Source organism: Salvia hispanica, chromosome 3 (assembly GCF_023119035.1).
Source record: "Salvia hispanica cultivar TCC Black 2014 chromosome 3, UniMelb_Shisp_WGS_1.0, whole genome shotgun sequence".
Classification (NCBI taxonomy): domain Eukaryota; kingdom Viridiplantae; phylum Streptophyta; class Magnoliopsida; order Lamiales; family Lamiaceae; genus Salvia; species Salvia hispanica.
Genome location: NC_062967.1, coordinates 21085853 through 21104803, shown reverse-complemented (window position 1 = coordinate 21104803; position 18951 = coordinate 21085853). Strand labels below are relative to the sequence as shown.

At 33.5% G+C, this 18951-nt stretch overlaps 3 protein-coding genes across 4 annotated transcripts; 1 reads left to right on the top strand and 2 right to left on the bottom strand.

The window, feature by feature from the left end:
* Positions 1-5987: 5987 nt before the first annotated feature.
* Positions 5988-8376, top strand: LOC125214440 (chitin-inducible gibberellin-responsive protein 1-like). 2 transcript variants are annotated; one of them, XM_048115461.1, is made up of 2 exons: positions 5988-6136; positions 6864-8376. In XM_048115461.1, the coding sequence occupies exon 2, from the start codon at positions 6871-6873 to the stop codon at positions 8218-8220; it is 1350 nt and encodes a 449-aa protein (XP_047971418.1). In that variant the 5' UTR covers positions 5988-6136; positions 6864-6870; the 3' UTR covers positions 8221-8376. The 2 variants fall into 2 exon arrangements, with proteins under 2 accessions (XP_047971418.1, XP_047971419.1); XM_048115462.1 differs by having other exon boundaries at positions 6003-6136; positions 6973-8376.
* A 3716-nt stretch (positions 8377-12092) lies between these two features.
* Positions 12093-12789, bottom strand: LOC125215976 (desiccation protectant protein Lea14 homolog). The gene has a single exon (XM_048117569.1). The coding sequence runs from the start codon at positions 12759-12761 to the stop codon at positions 12267-12269; it is 495 nt and encodes a 164-aa protein (XP_047973526.1). The 5' UTR covers positions 12762-12789; the 3' UTR covers positions 12093-12266.
* A 4496-nt stretch (positions 12790-17285) lies between these two features.
* Positions 17286-18628, bottom strand: LOC125215776. Its single transcript, XM_048117317.1, has 2 exons — positions 18214-18628; positions 17286-17522 (listed from the first exon to the last, which is right to left on the bottom strand). Exons 1-2 carry the CDS (start codon positions 18507-18509, stop codon positions 17465-17467), a joined length of 354 nt encoding a protein of 117 aa, XP_047973274.1. The 5' UTR covers positions 18510-18628; the 3' UTR covers positions 17286-17464.
* Positions 18629-18951: the final 323 nt, after the last annotated feature.

Here is an 18951-nt window from a genome sequence, read left to right as displayed (position 1 = left end):
AAATAATATACTTCCTACCACCAAAATAATACTAACATTTAAAAGTGTGATTAAGTGTTAAATTAAAAATATATAATCTATCTATATAATATATAAAAGAGGGGTTTTGGAGAAATTTATGTCATTTAGATTAAAAAGTTATATTAAATTAAATATATATAATTTAAAGGTCATTAAATATATGATTAAGTGGAGTGAATGGGAGGTTTTTAGAGGAGCTTTGGAGAAATTTATGTCATTTAATTTAAAAGGTTATATTAAATTAAATATATATAATTTAAAGGTCGTTAAATATTTGATTAAGTGGAGTGAGGGGGAGGTTTTTAGCCTTCATTAAAATATTATAAGTTTTGGATATAAATTTAAATATTTGTAAATTTTGGATGATAATTATTGAATATTACAAAATCTTTCCTTCAATTTGTTTTTTTAACTGCCCACCATAACTTAAAAGCATGTAACCGCCGGTTGTGGTGGGGGGAATCATTAAAAATTAAATATATTATCTTAATTATGCATCATATTCATATAGATTATTAATCATGATGTGTTTAGCAATTGCAGGATAATGAAAGTTGATTTAGCATTTCCAGATGTTTTAGAAGAGAAACTAAAGATCTCATTAGCAGGTAATTTTCCTTCTCACTTTCACATAGGGTGCATGACGATTTCTTTACTTTTCTTCGCTTCTTGATTGCGGCCTTTTTGTGCAACTTATCGTGAAGGATTCGTCGAGAAAACTGTCCCCGAGAAGATTACCAGACATGCTTGAATCGTGAAGAATGCCGAACCTTTGGGTACTGCCCAAATTAGCCTATGATATTTTTACTCATGTATGTTATACTTATATAATTTATAATCTCAACTTAATCTTTCAAGCGTGCATGGGCTTAGAGTATAAATAAGTTCTATAAGTAAATTCTTTTGTTTAATGTATTTTTGTAATGGGTTTTGATTTCCTATGATTTAACATTGAAAAAATTATATTTTGTGATAATTGTTTCATGGGGTTTTACCATGTCATTTAAATTTGGTTTAAACGTTTGATTAGAATTGCAAATAAAAATATTTTTTGTCCTTTCATCGGATGCATGTGGTGTGAATTGTTCGGTTGTGTACTTTTATGGGTCTCATCTTATGATTTGCTTCACGGATGATCGTTTTAATACATATTGATTATTGATTTTGTGCATTGCAAATTAATTTTGTTCCGTATTTTATTTTAGTTTTAGGTGAGACTGACGACTTTAAAGATGACAAACGAGTTATTTTACCTATGAGTTCTATTGAAGAGTGACGAATTGTGAAGAATTGAAGGTTTTGGTTTATAATGATGAAATTGATTTTAATTTTAAAGATAATGTAGTGTATAAAGAAGTTTTAAATATGATGAGTAATTATCCATTGTGTTTAATTCTTTATTGCGATAGATTTTTATCTTCCTACTACATGACTTAATGTTTAAACATTAGATTATGTAATTTGTTTCAAATTTATTATGCTTCAATGTTGATGGACATTATAATGTTGCATGAACTTGTATCTATCTACTCCATCCGTCTCATTTAAAATGTCAACATTCTTGAATGACATGAGATTTTAGGTGGAGTAGTTAAATATGATAAAGTAGAGTGAAAAATGTGACTGAATATTTTAATGAGGGAGGAGAGATGAATTTGTTTCCAAATGTGGAAAATGGACATCTTGAGTCGGACAGAAAGGGTATCTATCTATATCAACATGTAGTATAATACTCTTCACTGCAGTGTTATGATGTCCTAGGTTAATTTGCATAAGACCTAAGTTCAATATATATAATGCCAAACTCTCTCTATCCCATGATAATCGTATTCCTTTTTGTACCATCAAAAGATAGTTTAGTCATTTTCTTTTTTTGACAAAAACTTTATTATCTTTTTTACGAAAAGAAATATCCAACTAAAGAGGGACATATAAAGTAATATGTAAGTTATTTATGAATTTGCAATGAAAATGACAACTGTCATAGTGGTAAGGGAGATGTACAAGAGAATAGTGGAAGTAGTGTTAATTGAGAGTGTGGTCTACATTATTAATAGTGTAGTTGGTTTTTAAAAGCAGAAAGTTTATATTTTTCACATACGACTAAAAAGGAAATAGTTCATACTTTTTTAGGGATGGAGGGAGTCCAGATGGAGTATATTATACTCTCTTCGTTATGGCTAAGATGATACAAGGTAAACACATAATTTTATTGAGTTGTTGGTTAATGTGTTTAATTGAAAAAGAAAAAAAGGAGTATTAAATGGAGAGACAACATGAGTTGGATACAATTATAAAGTGAAAAAGTGGTTAGGTGTGTTGGCTAAAAATTAAAGTTTTTTAAGAATAAAAATATGTCATCTTAGGATAAATTAAAAAAAAAGTGTAGCATGTTTTATACGAAAAAGATGTAGCAGAAAAATGAAGTAGCATGGATTGGTTAATAAGATCAAATGTATGGTTGACGTATACAAACATGACTGCCACTGAAAATATACCAAATTAAGACCCAACACAATAAGATTAAATTATATTAGTTCACATTACAATAATTAATTCACATATCCTGATAGTTTGGGCCGTGTCAAAACAACTGCTTTCTTAAAATTGGATTATATTATGAAATAATAAAGTTGTCGACAAAATATTTGGCCACATGTAAAAAATGAATTTAAAAACAACTTTGGTCTTATGAGTTGTTGCAATATTATTTTTATATGCCATCAATCAATGCTTCGACACGATTTATTTTATTTATTTCTCGTCCCAAATTACTATCAAATATTTGTCTGGGTTCATCAACTCGAATCAGAACACACTCATTCTCCATTAGCTTTTTAGTTTAAACACTTTAAAGCTAAATTCTTAGAATCTTATTCTTTTGTTAGGACGGTGTCTTAATCAATTGTACGGTTATACATGAATTGTTATAAATAATAACCCATGATAAGATGGATGTCGAATCACAAAGAATGAATTATTCAAAATTAACGGAACATGAAACTTAAACATATGAATTGTATCAACGAATAATTCGTTCAAGGAACATTGTATATCCAAACTATTTGTCTCAAATACATTGTTACCTTTTCATGGGTGGGCAATTTATTTGATATTGATTAATTAACAAGTAATTTTAATACTACTCCCGTCAGTCATGTTTATTTTGGATTGTCCACTAAATTTGGACATGTTTTGGAACTGCCTAAATACTAGACTAATTTGGACTGATAAAACTAGGGCTATTAGCCACTAAATTCACAAACTATAACTTCATTTCCATCCACCTTTAATTTGGTGAAAAATACATCAACTTTGAGCGTGTAGCTAATATCTTATGTATAATTGTTCCGGCCAAATTAAATATTATTATTCCCACTATGTTGTACTGGGGTTCGTCCCCATCGATCGTAGTTTTCCCACCAATGTCACCCTCAATCAACACTCTACTATCACCCTATCCATTTCTCAAATTGTAAATTACAACTTATTTAAATAATAGTATTAAGAGTAAAGCTAAACGTACATAATATCTTTAATTTTTAGATTTAATTAAATTTAATTAAAAAGTAATTTTGTTATTTGTTATATTATTATGTAGCAATAAGAAAGGAGATATAGAAACTTTATGTTAAATTGTAACATTATTTGGAGCTTGATTTGAATTAATTATACAATATTTAGTAAAAAAATATTTTTTCTAAACATGCTAATATTTAAGTTAAATTTCAAATTTGTTTTAAATTGTTGCAACATGTTTAGTATGTAATTTATTTTATAGCAATTAATATTTATAAGTCGATTTTCATAAAATTTTAAAAAAAGTTTAACTATGTATGTACAATTATATACATTTTTATGTTTGAATAAGGAATATAATTTAAAGAAATATAAATAGTTTGAAAAGCATAGTTAATTAACTACTAATAATAGTAATAAATCAAATTTTTTGTATATTTTAATTTGAATACACTTTACCCTGATCGATCTAAAAATTCAAAATTTGTCAAAACTTCAAATTGATTAAAACAAATTCTGAAAAAATCTAAACAAAATTTTATACTCAGTGTATTAATTTATTCCAGATCAAATATTCAAAACCAATCAGATTGTGTCCATAAGCAAATCTAAATACTGTAGACATACATACAGACTGTGTCCATATTAGTTTTATCATTCATTATTCTTTAAATTTGAGTCTTTTTCCAAACCAACTAATCTGTTTAACAAATTATTTATACGCCAGGAATCTGTCAAATGACTTTTAAAGAGGCCAAGAGACAACTTTATAAAGAAATATATAGAAATAATTAATATAAATGTTAAAAACGTGTTGTTAGGGTGTGTTTAAAAGGTATAGAGAAGATATGTTATTTTATGAGATGTGCTTTTTATATCCTACGATTTCTTATTTTTGTGTAGCTTAAACAATAGTAAATCGTAAACTGCATACATAATTTCCTTAAAAACAAAACATATAGTAGTGTATAAAATCTTTTAAAATGAGCTTTAAACATGAATAATGTACTCTAAACGCTAACTCACACCATCAAGATTCAAGACTACCTTTAATTATCTTCTTTGGCACCAAAGACGTCACATTCGGCAAAGTAGTTTCTTCATTTTCATTTATCCATCAAAATTCGTCTTATTTTAAAAATGAAGAGTTATTCTTCATTTATTATTCAGTTTTTCTTTCACATTTTTTTTATGTCTCATACTTTACTCATTTTATCTTTTTCTTTATCATGCACTACCATTTACCAATTTCAATTAAAATATGTGTAGTCCATCAATAAAATTATTTTTGGTGAACAAATATAGTATAATTATTATCCGCTAATTTTCTCTCACTTCTGTCTATGATCTACTTAGTTCCATCATTGTTTTTTCAAACTATCTATTAATCTATCTTAACATTACTTGAACTTGCAATCTATTAATTGGCAGAAAAAAAAAAATCTTATTCACTGAGTTATGTTTTCTTGTTTCTCGTCATTTATTTGTTACTGAATTTTACTTTTTCTGGTAAAATTTTTTACTTTTCTTAATTATTCTTGGATAGTGATATTTAGGAAAGTAAAGAATTGATGAGATGTTTAAATTTCATAAACGTAAATTTCATAAATTTATCATATCAAGCCCTATGGAAATTATAAACGTATTTTATATATGAAAAAAATAATTACTACCTTTGTTCCTTGTTAATTAAGTCATCTTTCTATTTTATATCAAGCCCTTGGGCACGCGACTCGGCTCGCCACTGCAGGGGCTGAGAGCCGCGGCCCAGGCCAGGTTTCAATGTCCCCCCCCCCCTCCCCTTTGTGTTAGTTTTAGGGTTTTGGAGAAGATGAAGTGGAGAGAGAAAGAGAGAGTGTGTGACGAAAATTAAACGGTAGTTTTCAAAAATTTTGCATTAGTTTAGGAAACAAATCAATTTCAATCACTAAATCCCTATTAAATTGGTCAACTTTTAAATTAAGGATTGTGATTTCAATTCACACCCTAATTACGGAAATAATTAAAATTCAAATTTTCAATAAATATATTCACTTGTAATTGTCAAAAATTTTAAAATTAATTTAGATTTTTTAATATTATTGTCCAATAATTATTATTCTAGCTAAATTAAAATATAATAAAAAATGTAAGAAAATAATTTTAATTGGTGAATCGGAGAGCCACTATTATGGTGACTAAATTTTTATAAACAGAACCAAGTTTATTGAACATGCTCAAAAAATAGTGATTTAGGCATATCCAAGAGGAGCACCACTATGGACACTCTTGATCGTACTAAAATGATAAACTGGCCCTTCTTGATTGGACTAGTTTACTGGAGATGGAAAAAACGGTATGTTGTGGTATGAGCTCGGAGCTGACGTCAAACACTACTATTCTAATTAATATCCATCTACGTGGCACTTCTACACGCTCACACACGCCTTCAGTCTCCCTCTCTCTCTCTCTATATATATATACACCATTAGAGAGTGTTCTTCTGTAACACCCAATTCGAATAGTTTTCAAATATTTATATGATTTGTTGTTATTCACTTTGATTAATATCCAATACTCTGTTCACAACCAGAATTCATACGATTACATTATACAGGTACTTCATTTCCCTTCATTTCTTCGTTTATTGGCGTGATTCCGATTTCCTAATTGTTTTGTTTTTCCTGTCAATTAAGTATTCCGAATTTCTCGAAATTTCATGGAATTAAGAAACAAAAATATTGGGCCCCCTTCTTCTCTTTATTCGTTTCTTCTCTGCTTCCCAAAACAATCCCTTATTTCAATTGAGTTTTCAAGAGAGATTTCATGGGGCAAAACCTTTGGGGTTATGATTATGAAGGGGTAGAAGTTGTTTTCATCTTTACTAAGTATGATTTTTTTGAGTTTCTAAATATTGGGGAGATTTATTTTTGCTTGTTAACTACTCATGTTACACCTCAATTTTGTGTTAGAAATTCATTGGGTTATATCATAGAATCAATCAGTGATAAAATGACTAATCCATTTCAAGGTGAATCAGGGAGGGATTAGACTTATTTCTGATAGGCCAGCAATTTAAAGCCTAGATATATTGTTGGATCAGTCAAATTTTCAATTTCAGTCTATATATACTGGTGAATTAGTTAAATTTAGCCCACGATCAACTAATCGCTTTAATACCATGGCGTAAATCCATTTGGTTTCATCCTAAGTGGTCCATTTGATATTTTGATATAGTATTAGTACTACTGTGTTTATTTTTGTTTAATTTGCCAGCACTATTTATCTCATAAAGTTAAGATTTTACTAATAGGAGATATGTGTTTGTGTTTGTGTTTGTGCAGCATTGATATGGAATCTGAGTGCTATGGCTTATCCTACAATCCATATTCCATATCCTACAATCACTATCATGATACTCAATATCAAGAAGTTACTCCCTTTTGCTTTCAGGATAGTGTTGATGGAGAAATCAATCAGCACCACATACGGCGCGCTCTGCAGGAGCTGGAGCGTGCTCTAATGGCGGTCGACGACGACGACGACGCGGAAGACATCACATCCCATTTCCAGCCTCAGGGCTCGAGCAACGACCTCAAACAGCTGCTGATCGCGTGCGCCCAAGCCCTCTCCGACAACAAGGTGGACCAATTCGAGAAGCTCGTGGAGCGTGCTAGTCATGGCGTGTCTATAACCGGGGCGCCAATAGAGCGCCTCGGGGCCTACATGCTTCAAGGCCTTCTCGCCAGGAAGGGCGCCGGCATTTACAGAGCCTTCAAATGCCATGAACCCGATAGCAACGCTTTCCTTACCTACATGCGCACCATGTATCAAGTCTGCCCCTATCTCAAGTTCAGCTACATGGCTGCGAACGGCGCCATCGCGGAAGCCTGCAAGAACTCTGATCGCATCCACATCGTCGATTTCCAGATAGCGCAGGGCACACAGTGGATCACTCTGTTGCAGGCGCTCGCAGAGCGCCCTACCGGCCCTCCAGCCGTGCGCATCACTGGGGTAGATGATCCCCTTTCGAGACTCGCCCGTGGCACTGGCTTGGCCGCGGTCGGGGAGACATTCGTCCAGATTTCCAAAATATTCAACATCCCGGTCGAGTTCCACCCTGTCCCGGTCCTTGCCTCGGACGTGACAAGGGAGTTGCTCGACGTTAGGCCAGGCGAGGCGCTGGCGGTGAACTTCCCGCTCCAGCTCCACCACACTCCGGACGAGAGCGTGGACGTCTCCAACCCGAGGGACAGGCTTCTCCGGATGGTGAAGTCGCTGTCCCCGACGGTGGTGACACTTGTCGAGCAGGAGTCGAACACCAACACGGCGGCGTTCCTCCCGAGGTTCGTGGAGACCCTCGACTACTACCTGGCAATGTTCGAGTCGCTGGACATCGCCACGGAAAGGGAGAGCATGGATCGGATCGATGTGGAGCAGCATTGCTTGGCGAGAGACATAGTGAATGTGATAGCGTGCGAGGGGAAGGAGAGAGTCGAGCGACACGAGCTGTTTGGGAAGTGGCGGTCGAGGTTTAGGATGGCGGGTTTCGAGCAGTGTGAGCTGAGCCCTTATGTGAATTCGGTGATCAGAGGGCTGCTGAGAGGCTACTCGGAGCATTATAGTTTGGTAGAGAGAGATGGAGCTATGCTGTTGGCGTGGAAGAATAGGAATTTGATCTCTGCTTCTGCTTGGCATTAGTTTTTTCTTCATGTCGAGTTGTTTTAGTTTAGCTTGTATGGGATAGTAATAAGATGTTGTTACATAGCTATATGACAATGTTAGGCAAGTATAGAGCTAATAACAATGTCGAGTCCAATGATCTTAAATAATCCAACAAATCATTTTTTTCTTCCACTGCACTTTTCCTCTTGACTACATGGAACTCCTCTTTTGATAAACGAGAATGCAACGTCAAAATGTATCTTCGAGCTTCAGGGGTCATTTAACCAACACCCGGTATGTTACATGTCAACTCTTCAAACACAAATGAAAATCTCTATTAATTTAAGTTTCCACACTTCCCCTTTTCGTTCAGTGCCTCCTCAGAGCATACGGAACGGCAGCCCGGTCAAAGCTCAATCCCGCCCTGTTGGGTTGAGTCAAACGCGGCTCTCTGTTGCGAATGACTCGCCCCAAAGGGCCGCATGCGTCGGGAGGTGCGGACTGGCATTTTGGGGGCACCTCACTGGTGACTCGCCAGCTTCGTTCTTCGCCGAACTCAGCGACTCACCAGCCCTGTCCGGGAATACGAAAAGACACTTGATTTAGCTGTTTTTTTTAACTCTCGTCACACTAGTACAAATACTCTTGCTAGAGTTCTTTTCAAGGCAACGTTGAATCATTATGGTTGCATTTCAATCTATTGTCGGGTTTAGATTAAATATTAATGTATACTTTACTAGTTCTTGTGTTGCTAGTTTTGTGGAGCCATTAGATTATTGTTTGAGTGAAAGTGGCTATTGGATTATCTTCCTTGTTCTTTAGCCTAAATGATAAAGTATATGATCCTTATCAGGCTGGAGAAGATAGAGAAAGTCGTAGATAAACTGTGCTCTGTCGAAAATTGGTAATTTGTGAGATTCTAAATGGAAAAAGTAAATACGATAAATAGGAAAATAAATTATTTCATTGGTTGATTGAAGAGAATAACAATAGCCCTATTTATAATACCCTCCGTCCCGAATAATTCGTCCCATTTTGACCGGACACGAGTTTTAAGAAATGTAATGAAAAGTTAGTTGAAAAAGTTAGTGGAATGTGAGTCCTATTTTTATATATTAGTTTTATAATAAAATGTGAGTAGCAATGAGTTAGTGGAATATGAGGTCCACTATCAAAAATAGTAAAAAGTGAAATGGGACGAATTATGTGGGACGAACCGAAATGGAAAAATGGGACACATTATCCGGGACGGAGGGAGTACTAATACTAACTTAATGAGCAAGACAACCAAGATATGAAAAAAATATGCAATCTTTAAATTATCTAACTAAATAATGCAACTAAATAATACTCCCTCCGTCCCACAAAAGATGTCACCCTTGTGGGATGGCACGAGATTTTAGGAGGTTTTATTTTGTGTGTTAAAATGAGAGAGAAAATATAATTTTTATATTCATGTGAGAGAGAACTTTTTCCAAAAGGGGAAATGTGACATCTTTTGTGGGACAAACTAAAAAGAAAAATGTGACATTTTTTGTGGGACGGAGGGAGTAATGCAAGATATGAAAGAGATATGGAATCATGAGCGTATCAACTCCCCGATGGTTGAAAGCCACCTTGTCCTCAAGATGGGAACCACGAAGCAGTCAAGAGAGTTAATGATAACATAAGCTTTGAGTTATCCCCTCTTGGATCAAAAACCTTTAGAGAGAAATCAACATTGAGGTAAGGCATGTCACTCCCACTGCTCTTCTTAGAGAATCCACAATAGATGTCATAGTAAGCGCCCTAGTGGGCGGCCTAGTGGTTACCACATCAGCATGCCCCTTCTTTCTGCGATGGTTGCGCCCTAGTGTGAGCCCTATCAGTTATCCATTTTTCATTTAATTATTAATGTTATTATTTTTTTATATTTTCACATATTGTAAATAGAAAAATTAAATACTAAATTAAATGAAAAGCATGCATTACTAATTATAAAAAAAGAATTTATAAATTTTATATTTAATTTTAATCAAACAAAAAATAGCAAAATATAAATACACTATTATAGAACACAATAAATTTAAATAAAACACTTACATTAATCGAATAAAATGAGAAAAGTATAATAAATATCAAAATAAATAAATAAATAAAAAAGTTGAGTTTGGGGCTTGAACACACAACCTCTATAATTTTCGAAGATACATTTACCTAGGCTAAACATTGATTGTGTATTGAAATCAAACAAATTTTTACATAAAGCAACAAAAAACTCTCTTGTAAGTGTAAAACTAATTGTCCCACATCGAAATCACAAAGAAACTTACAGTTGAAAACCTATCTATAAAATTGCCATTTATCCCACATCGAAGTCACAATGAAAGTTGGAGTTAAAAACCTATCTATAAAATGTTTACTCAAGCAATGCAAAACTTGTTCATTTAGTGTGAAGGATTATATTTTACAAAATATATTCTTTCACTAATTCACGGATCTGTCTTTTAGTATGGATCATTGTGAAATTATAGTTTTTTATTTCAAGTTAAAAAATAATTTTTTAATTTAAAAATTGATTTTTAGAATTAAAAATTGAATTTTATATAATTTTTTTTCGAGATCGGACTCGGGCGCTGCGTCGCAATGGGCGCCCGATCAGGCGCCTGATGGATCGGGTGTGAGATCAGGACGACCAATTTTTCAGTCGCGCAGCTAAGGCTCGGGCGCTTGCAGTGGAAGCTCGATTTTGGGCGATCGGGCGTGAGATTGGACATCCACCGTGGATGCTCTTAGAAGAAAACAGACTGCACTTATGTTTCAAATGCCCGAGCTCCATATATTTGGTCATCTAAAATTCCCATACTACTCTAGAAACTTTAAACCAAGAAGACGATGCACGGAACCGGGGGAATGGCGTGTCATGGCGCGGAGGGTCCAATCGGGCATCGGCGTCAAGTGATGTCGAACTATGAACAGTACCCGTAACATCACCAACAAACAGATTCCCATAGATAATTATCTTCAAACCGGTATAAGCACCTCCTCTCTTGTTCCAACAATTCTCAACATCTTAGATGTCACCCGAGCAACATGAATTGATGCGATGATCTCCTTCACTTCACCAATAGAACCTTCCTCTTCTTTATCTTCTTACAACGGCTGGTCCCATTATGTGAGAGCACAACTCAAGTTGGCCCAAAGTAAATGAGCATATTTCTTTTTTGCTTTAACTCCAATTAGTTTATGTTTGATAAGAAATTGATAGCACATTTTGGGATTTTTATGCACAAATTAAGCGGTGACAAAATGAAAAGAGGGGGAGTCACGTTGCTGTTTTCATCAATCCAGAATTGAAACTGAGTGATTGAGTGATAAGTTCTTGACCTATCGAGCCTGAGCACCACGGATTGAACGGACAAATAGAAGAGAAGATAAACCTTGGTTGAAGTGTCAGGAGACTCAATAACATAAAACTAACAAGAAAATACGAGATATGGATTTGTGATTTTAATCGATACACAAAATCCTTGAATTTAGACGAGAGATTTCTTGTGATTTGGCATGGTGTGATCATTGGGCTGCTGTCACTTGTTGGCCTGGGCTCGGTCGAGGTTGTTGTCAACAAGCTGATAGGATGCGCTTAGTTAGATGGACTCAAGCTGCTGATAGGGTCTGAGTCCCTATCATTGATAGTGGCGTGAAAGAAGATGAGTGCAGATTTTTCAGCTCGGTGCAATCTTGTTTAATGCTTTGATCGAATATTCCTCCGTGGTATGATTGAAATCAAATTTAGTATTCGACCATTTTCTTTTATTTTTCTTTTATTGGCATATATTGTCACGATCTTACCAAACATATATAGTAGTATAAGAACTTTCATTATCTTTTATTAGGATATATTGTAACGTTATTGCCGTGTTGCCAAATGAAGAAAAAGAGTACATAAATTGGCCTAAAAACATTTGATTGAAAACGCAAATAGGTGAATTAAAAACGTAAGACAGAATCAAACCTCCTAACAAAGTCGGCAAATAAGCACAACAATAAAGTTCGATAGGAAGGAAAAGTATCATCACATAAAACAAAGAAAACAATGTCGATTACTTGACTTCAACTTTGTCACCAGTCTCACCCGACGACCCAAAGAACAAGTCCGAGACGGTAGGCAGCTTCATCTCACCATTATACGACATCGGAATCGTGAAATTGCCGACGACAGGGAGGTCGATGATGAGCCCCAGCTCCAAGCAGTAGTCAATGTCCCAATCGCCGCTGATGTCGCGGATCAGGCTAATGGCGGCGCTGTGCGGGACCTTGACGGTGACGTCGAGCTGAGTGGAGGCGCTGGCCTTGAGGGAGCCCGGGTCGGGGATGGTGCCGGAGGCGATCACACGCTCCTTGCTCTTCACGGTGTAGGCGATCTCGCCGATCGGGATGGGGACGCCGTACGGGTTGGAGACGGACACCTTCGAGAGGAGAGTGATGCCGTCCAGGCCGAACCCTTTTAGATCCACGTCCGCGATTGTTGCCTCCGGCACCGCCACGTTCGTGATCTTGTCGGCGACGTACTTCTTTGCCTTCTCCAATAGGTCCATTTTTTTAGATATTTTCAACTTGGGGAGGGATTTTGTTAGGGTTGCAGCTGCTTCTGGGATTATATATACATGGATGTACTAATATGCTAACTAATTTTAAAGTGCTAACGTACATCCAATCACGTGCTGCCACGTGGCATGAAAAATGCAATATTATATACAGAAAAATGCAATATGAATTTCGACAGATTGCATTTTTGTTATATGAAGATTGCATGTTTTATTGTTGAGTTTTGCATTTTCGATATTGACGGTTTAATTTGCATTTTATATCTATACGGATTGCATTTATATATGTGAAAATGCAAAACTTAACAATATAAAATGCAATTTTGTGAAAATGCAAAACTTAACAATTAAAAATGCAATTTTCCTATAACTAAAATGCAATCTGCGGAAATGCATGAACAACTTCACAAATGTGTATTGCATTTTTATATATACAATATTGCATTTTTCGTGCCACATGGCAGCACGTGGTTGGATGTATGTTAGCACTCTAATTAAGGATGCGCCCTAGTGCTCCCCTATATACATTCACACAAGTTTTCATTTATAATAACTGGTAAGTGAGAAAAGAAAAAAATGTTGTTAGAAAAAAAGTTGTTAGAAATTGTGCAATGGACACAATGAGACCCATAAATAAAAAAGTGAAAGAGAATGTTAGTAGTATCATAAATGGATATGTACTATTTTTACGAGACAGAACGAAAAAAAAATATTGTCTATTTCTATAAAATGGAAGGGGTATATTGCGTTCAATTAAACGTCTCATGTTTCTATTTTTGTCCAATTGTATTTAATTTTTTCATTTTATTTTTATAATTTTAATAAGTAAGTTTTCTACTCTGCTACTCCATTCCATTTACCATTATTACAAAATTAGTAATATTATATAAAAGTATGATTCATACATTTTTTTTATAATAAATTTGAACTATTTTTTAAATTCCAATTAATAGGGATTGAAAGGAATATACGAATGGATATGCGTGTGTGAGCGAAGAAATAAATGAACGCGTTACTTTAATTTTATAAGACGATTATTGAAATTTAAAAGAGTAAAGAGCAATTGATGCTATTTCTGGCGTAATTATGATTTCCAGTCTACATCATTTAAAAATATGCGCACCCAATGCATCCTCTAATATTATGATATTGATTATTGGGCTCATAACTCACTAATCTCATTGGAATTTATTGAATCCTAAATAAGTTAAAAGTAAAAAAAATAAATTAAAAACTCAACTGTTAATGCACAAGTAAAATATGAAAGTCATATTCAAATAACAGGGTGTTATTTTTAGATAATATCGAGGTCAATTTAATTATCCGTATTATAAAAATCTTGATTTCCTCAAAGGAATTGAAAACGAATTGAAAATAACCTTCGTGTTATCTACAAATGACAATTTTGGATTTTGCAATAAGATATGGTTTAATTTCCATCATAATACAGTATAATACCCTTATTTTAGAATTAGAATGTGTTTTAATCATTTTTATTTTTAATGGTATAATTTTATTCATGTATCCGTTGGATATGTTTAAAACTATTAATTTAAGAATAAAATTTTTAATTTAATCATGAATTAATTACCACAGTAGTATAAGTTAAGATGCTACGAAATGTAAATAATATGTTTAATTATAAAATAATTTTATAACTTAATACTGTACTATACGCTTTTTTAAATATATTTTCAGTTACAATATAGTTTAAATTCTAATTTCTTCTTTGCCCTAGCATGTTATTTTTCCATAACTTGTTTTTGATTTTGTTAAATATAAAATAAATATAAAGTATAGTTCTTATTGATAGTGGAATTATTATAAAATACTCCATATACTAATGACTAAGTATTTTTCTTATCTTTTTAATATTGTGTTATTTTTTCCTTAGCCTGTTTCAATTTTTATTAAATATAATATCCAGAAAAGCTAAAAAATGCGAATATTTTTTTATTTCTATGTAATGTTGAGATCGATGAGTCTTTTTAATTTGTAGTATGAAAATATTAATCACGATCTCTTCTTTACTTAATGCGGATCGTGATTAAGTAAACTAAAAATTCAATTAAAATTGATAAATCTCATTTTTTTTAAAATTGTGAAAGGAAAAAATAACCCAATTATGTTTATACAATTATGTTGGGTCAACGTTTGTTGTTAACTTGTTAAAGGCACTTTATTTTACGAATGGGCCGCTGGTCATGGCGTTGAAAAACTTGATGATGATGTAACTGTGAGGAATTAAATGATAATTATGTAAGTTAATCAATTAAGAATCTCTTGAGAAAGATTACGTTATCTCCATTTTTATTGTTTTTTAAGGGAGATTACGTTACCGACCAGATTATGAACGGCAATTGAACTATTCTTCAAAACAAGATAGTGAAAGATTAAAAATGCCACCGAAATCAATTGACAAAGGAAAAAAACTGAAACAAGCAAGAAAGTGTTTTAGTAAGTTTGTTCTTAATAACCTATATGCTCCAAGTGCAAATTGTTAGAATATTTCGAAAATTGTGAATTCGAAAAAGAGATTTTATAAACATTTTATTTTCAGTGTAACAATCCAAAAACGAAATTGTTTCTTGTTTTTGAATGTAGCAGAATTATTAAACGATTAGAATGAGGGATCATGTTTAATGCACGGCTAAAAGTTTAGCGCACCCGGTGTCATGATAGTTGGCACGGATCATAACTAAAATACTCAAAGGCCCTAATAATTGTCAGTGTAATATTGATGTTATTATCAATATTAATTAAACTTAAATAAGTACAATTAGTACTTAATTTGACTATGTCGGATCTGCATCGGATCCTATGGCTTGGACTCGTGATTTCCCCACTTGTTGATTAACAATCAAGAATCTTTACAGTACTTTTGATTTTAATAAAAAAAAAACACCCAACTTGACTACAAATCAAATAAATGTGTTTGGGGTTTTAATTTATAAAATGTACAAATGCTGCTAAACAGATCATCTATCCCATTATTTTAGTATTCCTCTTTTATACACTACTCAAAATCGCTGGTGACTTTTCGAATAATTAAATAAGTATTCCTCTTTCCCATGTTCTCTTTTTTGGATGTTTAAAAATAAGCGAATTAATTCTTAAAAAAAAGATCTTTTATTTGTCGAGAAACCGTTAATAAGGTCTCTTTTCTTCTCTCTCGATCGATCGAAGCTCTAATCACAATATAGAAATTGTTTTCTTTTTTGTTCACTCAAGTGTGCAATCTTTGTTTCAATTCCGATTGCTTACAGATATTATTAACAAACTCAGACCCAATCGACCACCATAAGAAACTGAAAAGATCAGACTTGGCGATACAACTAATAAATCATAAGCATGACGTTTAATGAACCTGAAGTCATTCAGTTTTAATTTAGACAAGAATTTATCTAGTTATAATATTTTCCAGAGTTAGTTAAATCCAAAATGTTAAAATAGAATAATAGATATAGATGCATGCACATCTCAATGGGAATATCATGAACTGATAACCCAAACCTCTTCAGCCCATAATCCAATAATAAGCCCAATCACACTCGAAGAAAAATCAAACGCTTTTCCTCTGTTTGGCTTTTCTTTTTCATTAATTGCCTCAATCCTCACCTCATATCTAATGCTGAATAGTTTTATTACAAGTATGAACGGAATATTTATTACGAATATGGATTGTGATAGTTATGTGTGAAAGGAATATCTAAAATAATACTTTCTCATTAATAGTTCATTTTCACTTTTTATCATAGATAATAAATCTATTTTCACTTTTTACCATAAATAATAAATAAATCTTATATTTAACTAACTTATTCTACTCACATTTCATTACTCCCTCCGTCCCCTATTAAGAGTCACACTTTTCCATTTCGATCTGTCCCCAATTAAGAGTCACACTTCAATTTTTACCATAAATGGTAAGTAGGTCTCACATTCCACTAACTCAATTTACTCACATTTTATTATAAAATCAATATAAAAAAATGGGTCCCACATTCCACTAACTTTTTCAAACCAACTTTTCCTTACATTTCTTAAAATCCGTGTCCGGTCAAAGTGTGACTCCTAATGGGGGACAGAGGGAGTATAATATAAAAGTGAGATTCATTTTCCAATAACTTTTTTAACCAACTTTCCTTTACATTTCTTAAAACCCATTCCGAAATCAAAGTAGACAATTACTGGAGGACGGATGAAGTGCTATTATTTTTGGCATGGTATTTGATAAGAAAGTCTGTACTAATATTCTCATCCCTCCGTCCCACAATAAAAGTCACATTTTACCATTTCGGTTAGTCTTACAATAAGAGTCACATTTTACTTTTACCATAAATAATAAGTAGGTCACACATTCCATTAACTTTTCCTATATGAAATATGGACCCATATTTCATTAACTTTTCCAACCCACTATTCTTTTAAATTCGTGTTCATACTAAATGTGACCTCTATTATGAAACAAAATAAATACCAGTATATAAAACTTCAATAGCTAAACCCAAAATCAACGCCAGAAAAAACATATTGAAAACATATTGACAAAGAAATGGAGTAGAAAGTTTTATGGTACTCATATTTACAGAGATTGAAACAAGTAAGTGGTAGACATAGATTATATTCTACGAGGCACATCAGAGTATACAAATGCAAAGTAGAGTAGATTTGGTTGGTGTTAAATGACTGCTTCAAAACATGAAGGGCGCAGGTGAAAAAGTTGGCATTACGGTTGACATGTGGGCCCTCCTGCATCACCAAATATAACTCCGAATGTTAATGGAGTATACTGTATTGATAAATGTAAATAAAATGGTGCATTTTTTAACTTTATCCAATGCTATTAATAATGAATTGAACCATCTGTTACTAAACTTGATCGAATTTTTATGATGTAAACAATTGAACGTTTTTGTATTTTTTTTTTCGTATTTTGACTTGAGAAAAATGTTGAGCTCAATTTATATACATAACCGAATAATACATAAAGATTTTTTTTCACTTGATGATAAATTCAAAGAGTATAAACACTCTAATAAACTTCCAATATTTGTTTCTCTATTCACAACTAGATCTTTTTTTCTTAAAAACTTATACATTGGGATATACATTAATGACCTATATATTAAAACATACTAATCTCTAAAACCATTTAACTTTTTAAAAAAATATATTATTGTCCATGAATTAAAAAAATGGTTAAAAAAACCATAAACTTTGGCCGAGGGTAGTCGGACCCGATTTCAAAATTTTGCAGCAAAATACGACCTACGTGAACAATCACACCAGAAATTTACAACCTAGACTAGCTTTTTCGATAAATCTAAGAATTTAGCTGAAAAATAGTAGTAGTAATTTAAACCTTTGTATGATAGCTCTGTGCATTTGGGAAAATGTTTTAATATTTCAGGAAATGCCACATCACATAATCCATTATTACCGGAAATCGTCGTGAGCGGGGGAACGGCGGCGATCTCTTTGGGAAGCGGAGGCGACCTTTCTCTTGATGCTGCGGTGCCATTGCCAACCCTTCGCCGGCTGTTGGACATTACTGCTATTAATCCTCCTCGCCGTTAGCACGTCCTCCGATATCGACGACAACGAAGGCCGCCACTCACGGCCGCCCCTATCATGCTTCCGTCGCTGCGCCACTAACAACCGCGCATCCTCCGGCGGCCGCCTTTCCTCCTCCGATGATGATCCGCAACAAGCCACCAATTCGAGCAAAAACTTCATCACTAGCCTTTTCGATAAATCTAAGAATTTAGTCTAATTAACAAAATCGATGAATTAATTAATGACCATTTCGTCGATCCATGTTTAAAGAGAGAGGAATGGTGAGTTGGGGAAGTTGTGGTGGAGTGTTATATTAATAGATAGGTGGTGAGGTTTTTGTCCTTATCTTCAATGGGGAGATTAATGCGCCATCAAATCAATAATTTTAGTTACTAACACTAGGTTTATATCTATGTGTGGAGTGTAAATAAAAGTCAATTAATAAAGGATACATTTCTAATCCTTACAAATAGTGACCCACTTAATCCAAATCTTGTCTACTTCCATACCCAAATGCTTGGATCTTATGTTTTATTAACTTTGTCTATGTTATATATATACATGTATCAAGTTTAAAGCCTCCTTCGTGAGTTTTCTCCGCATTTTGGGTTGAGTTTTTTTT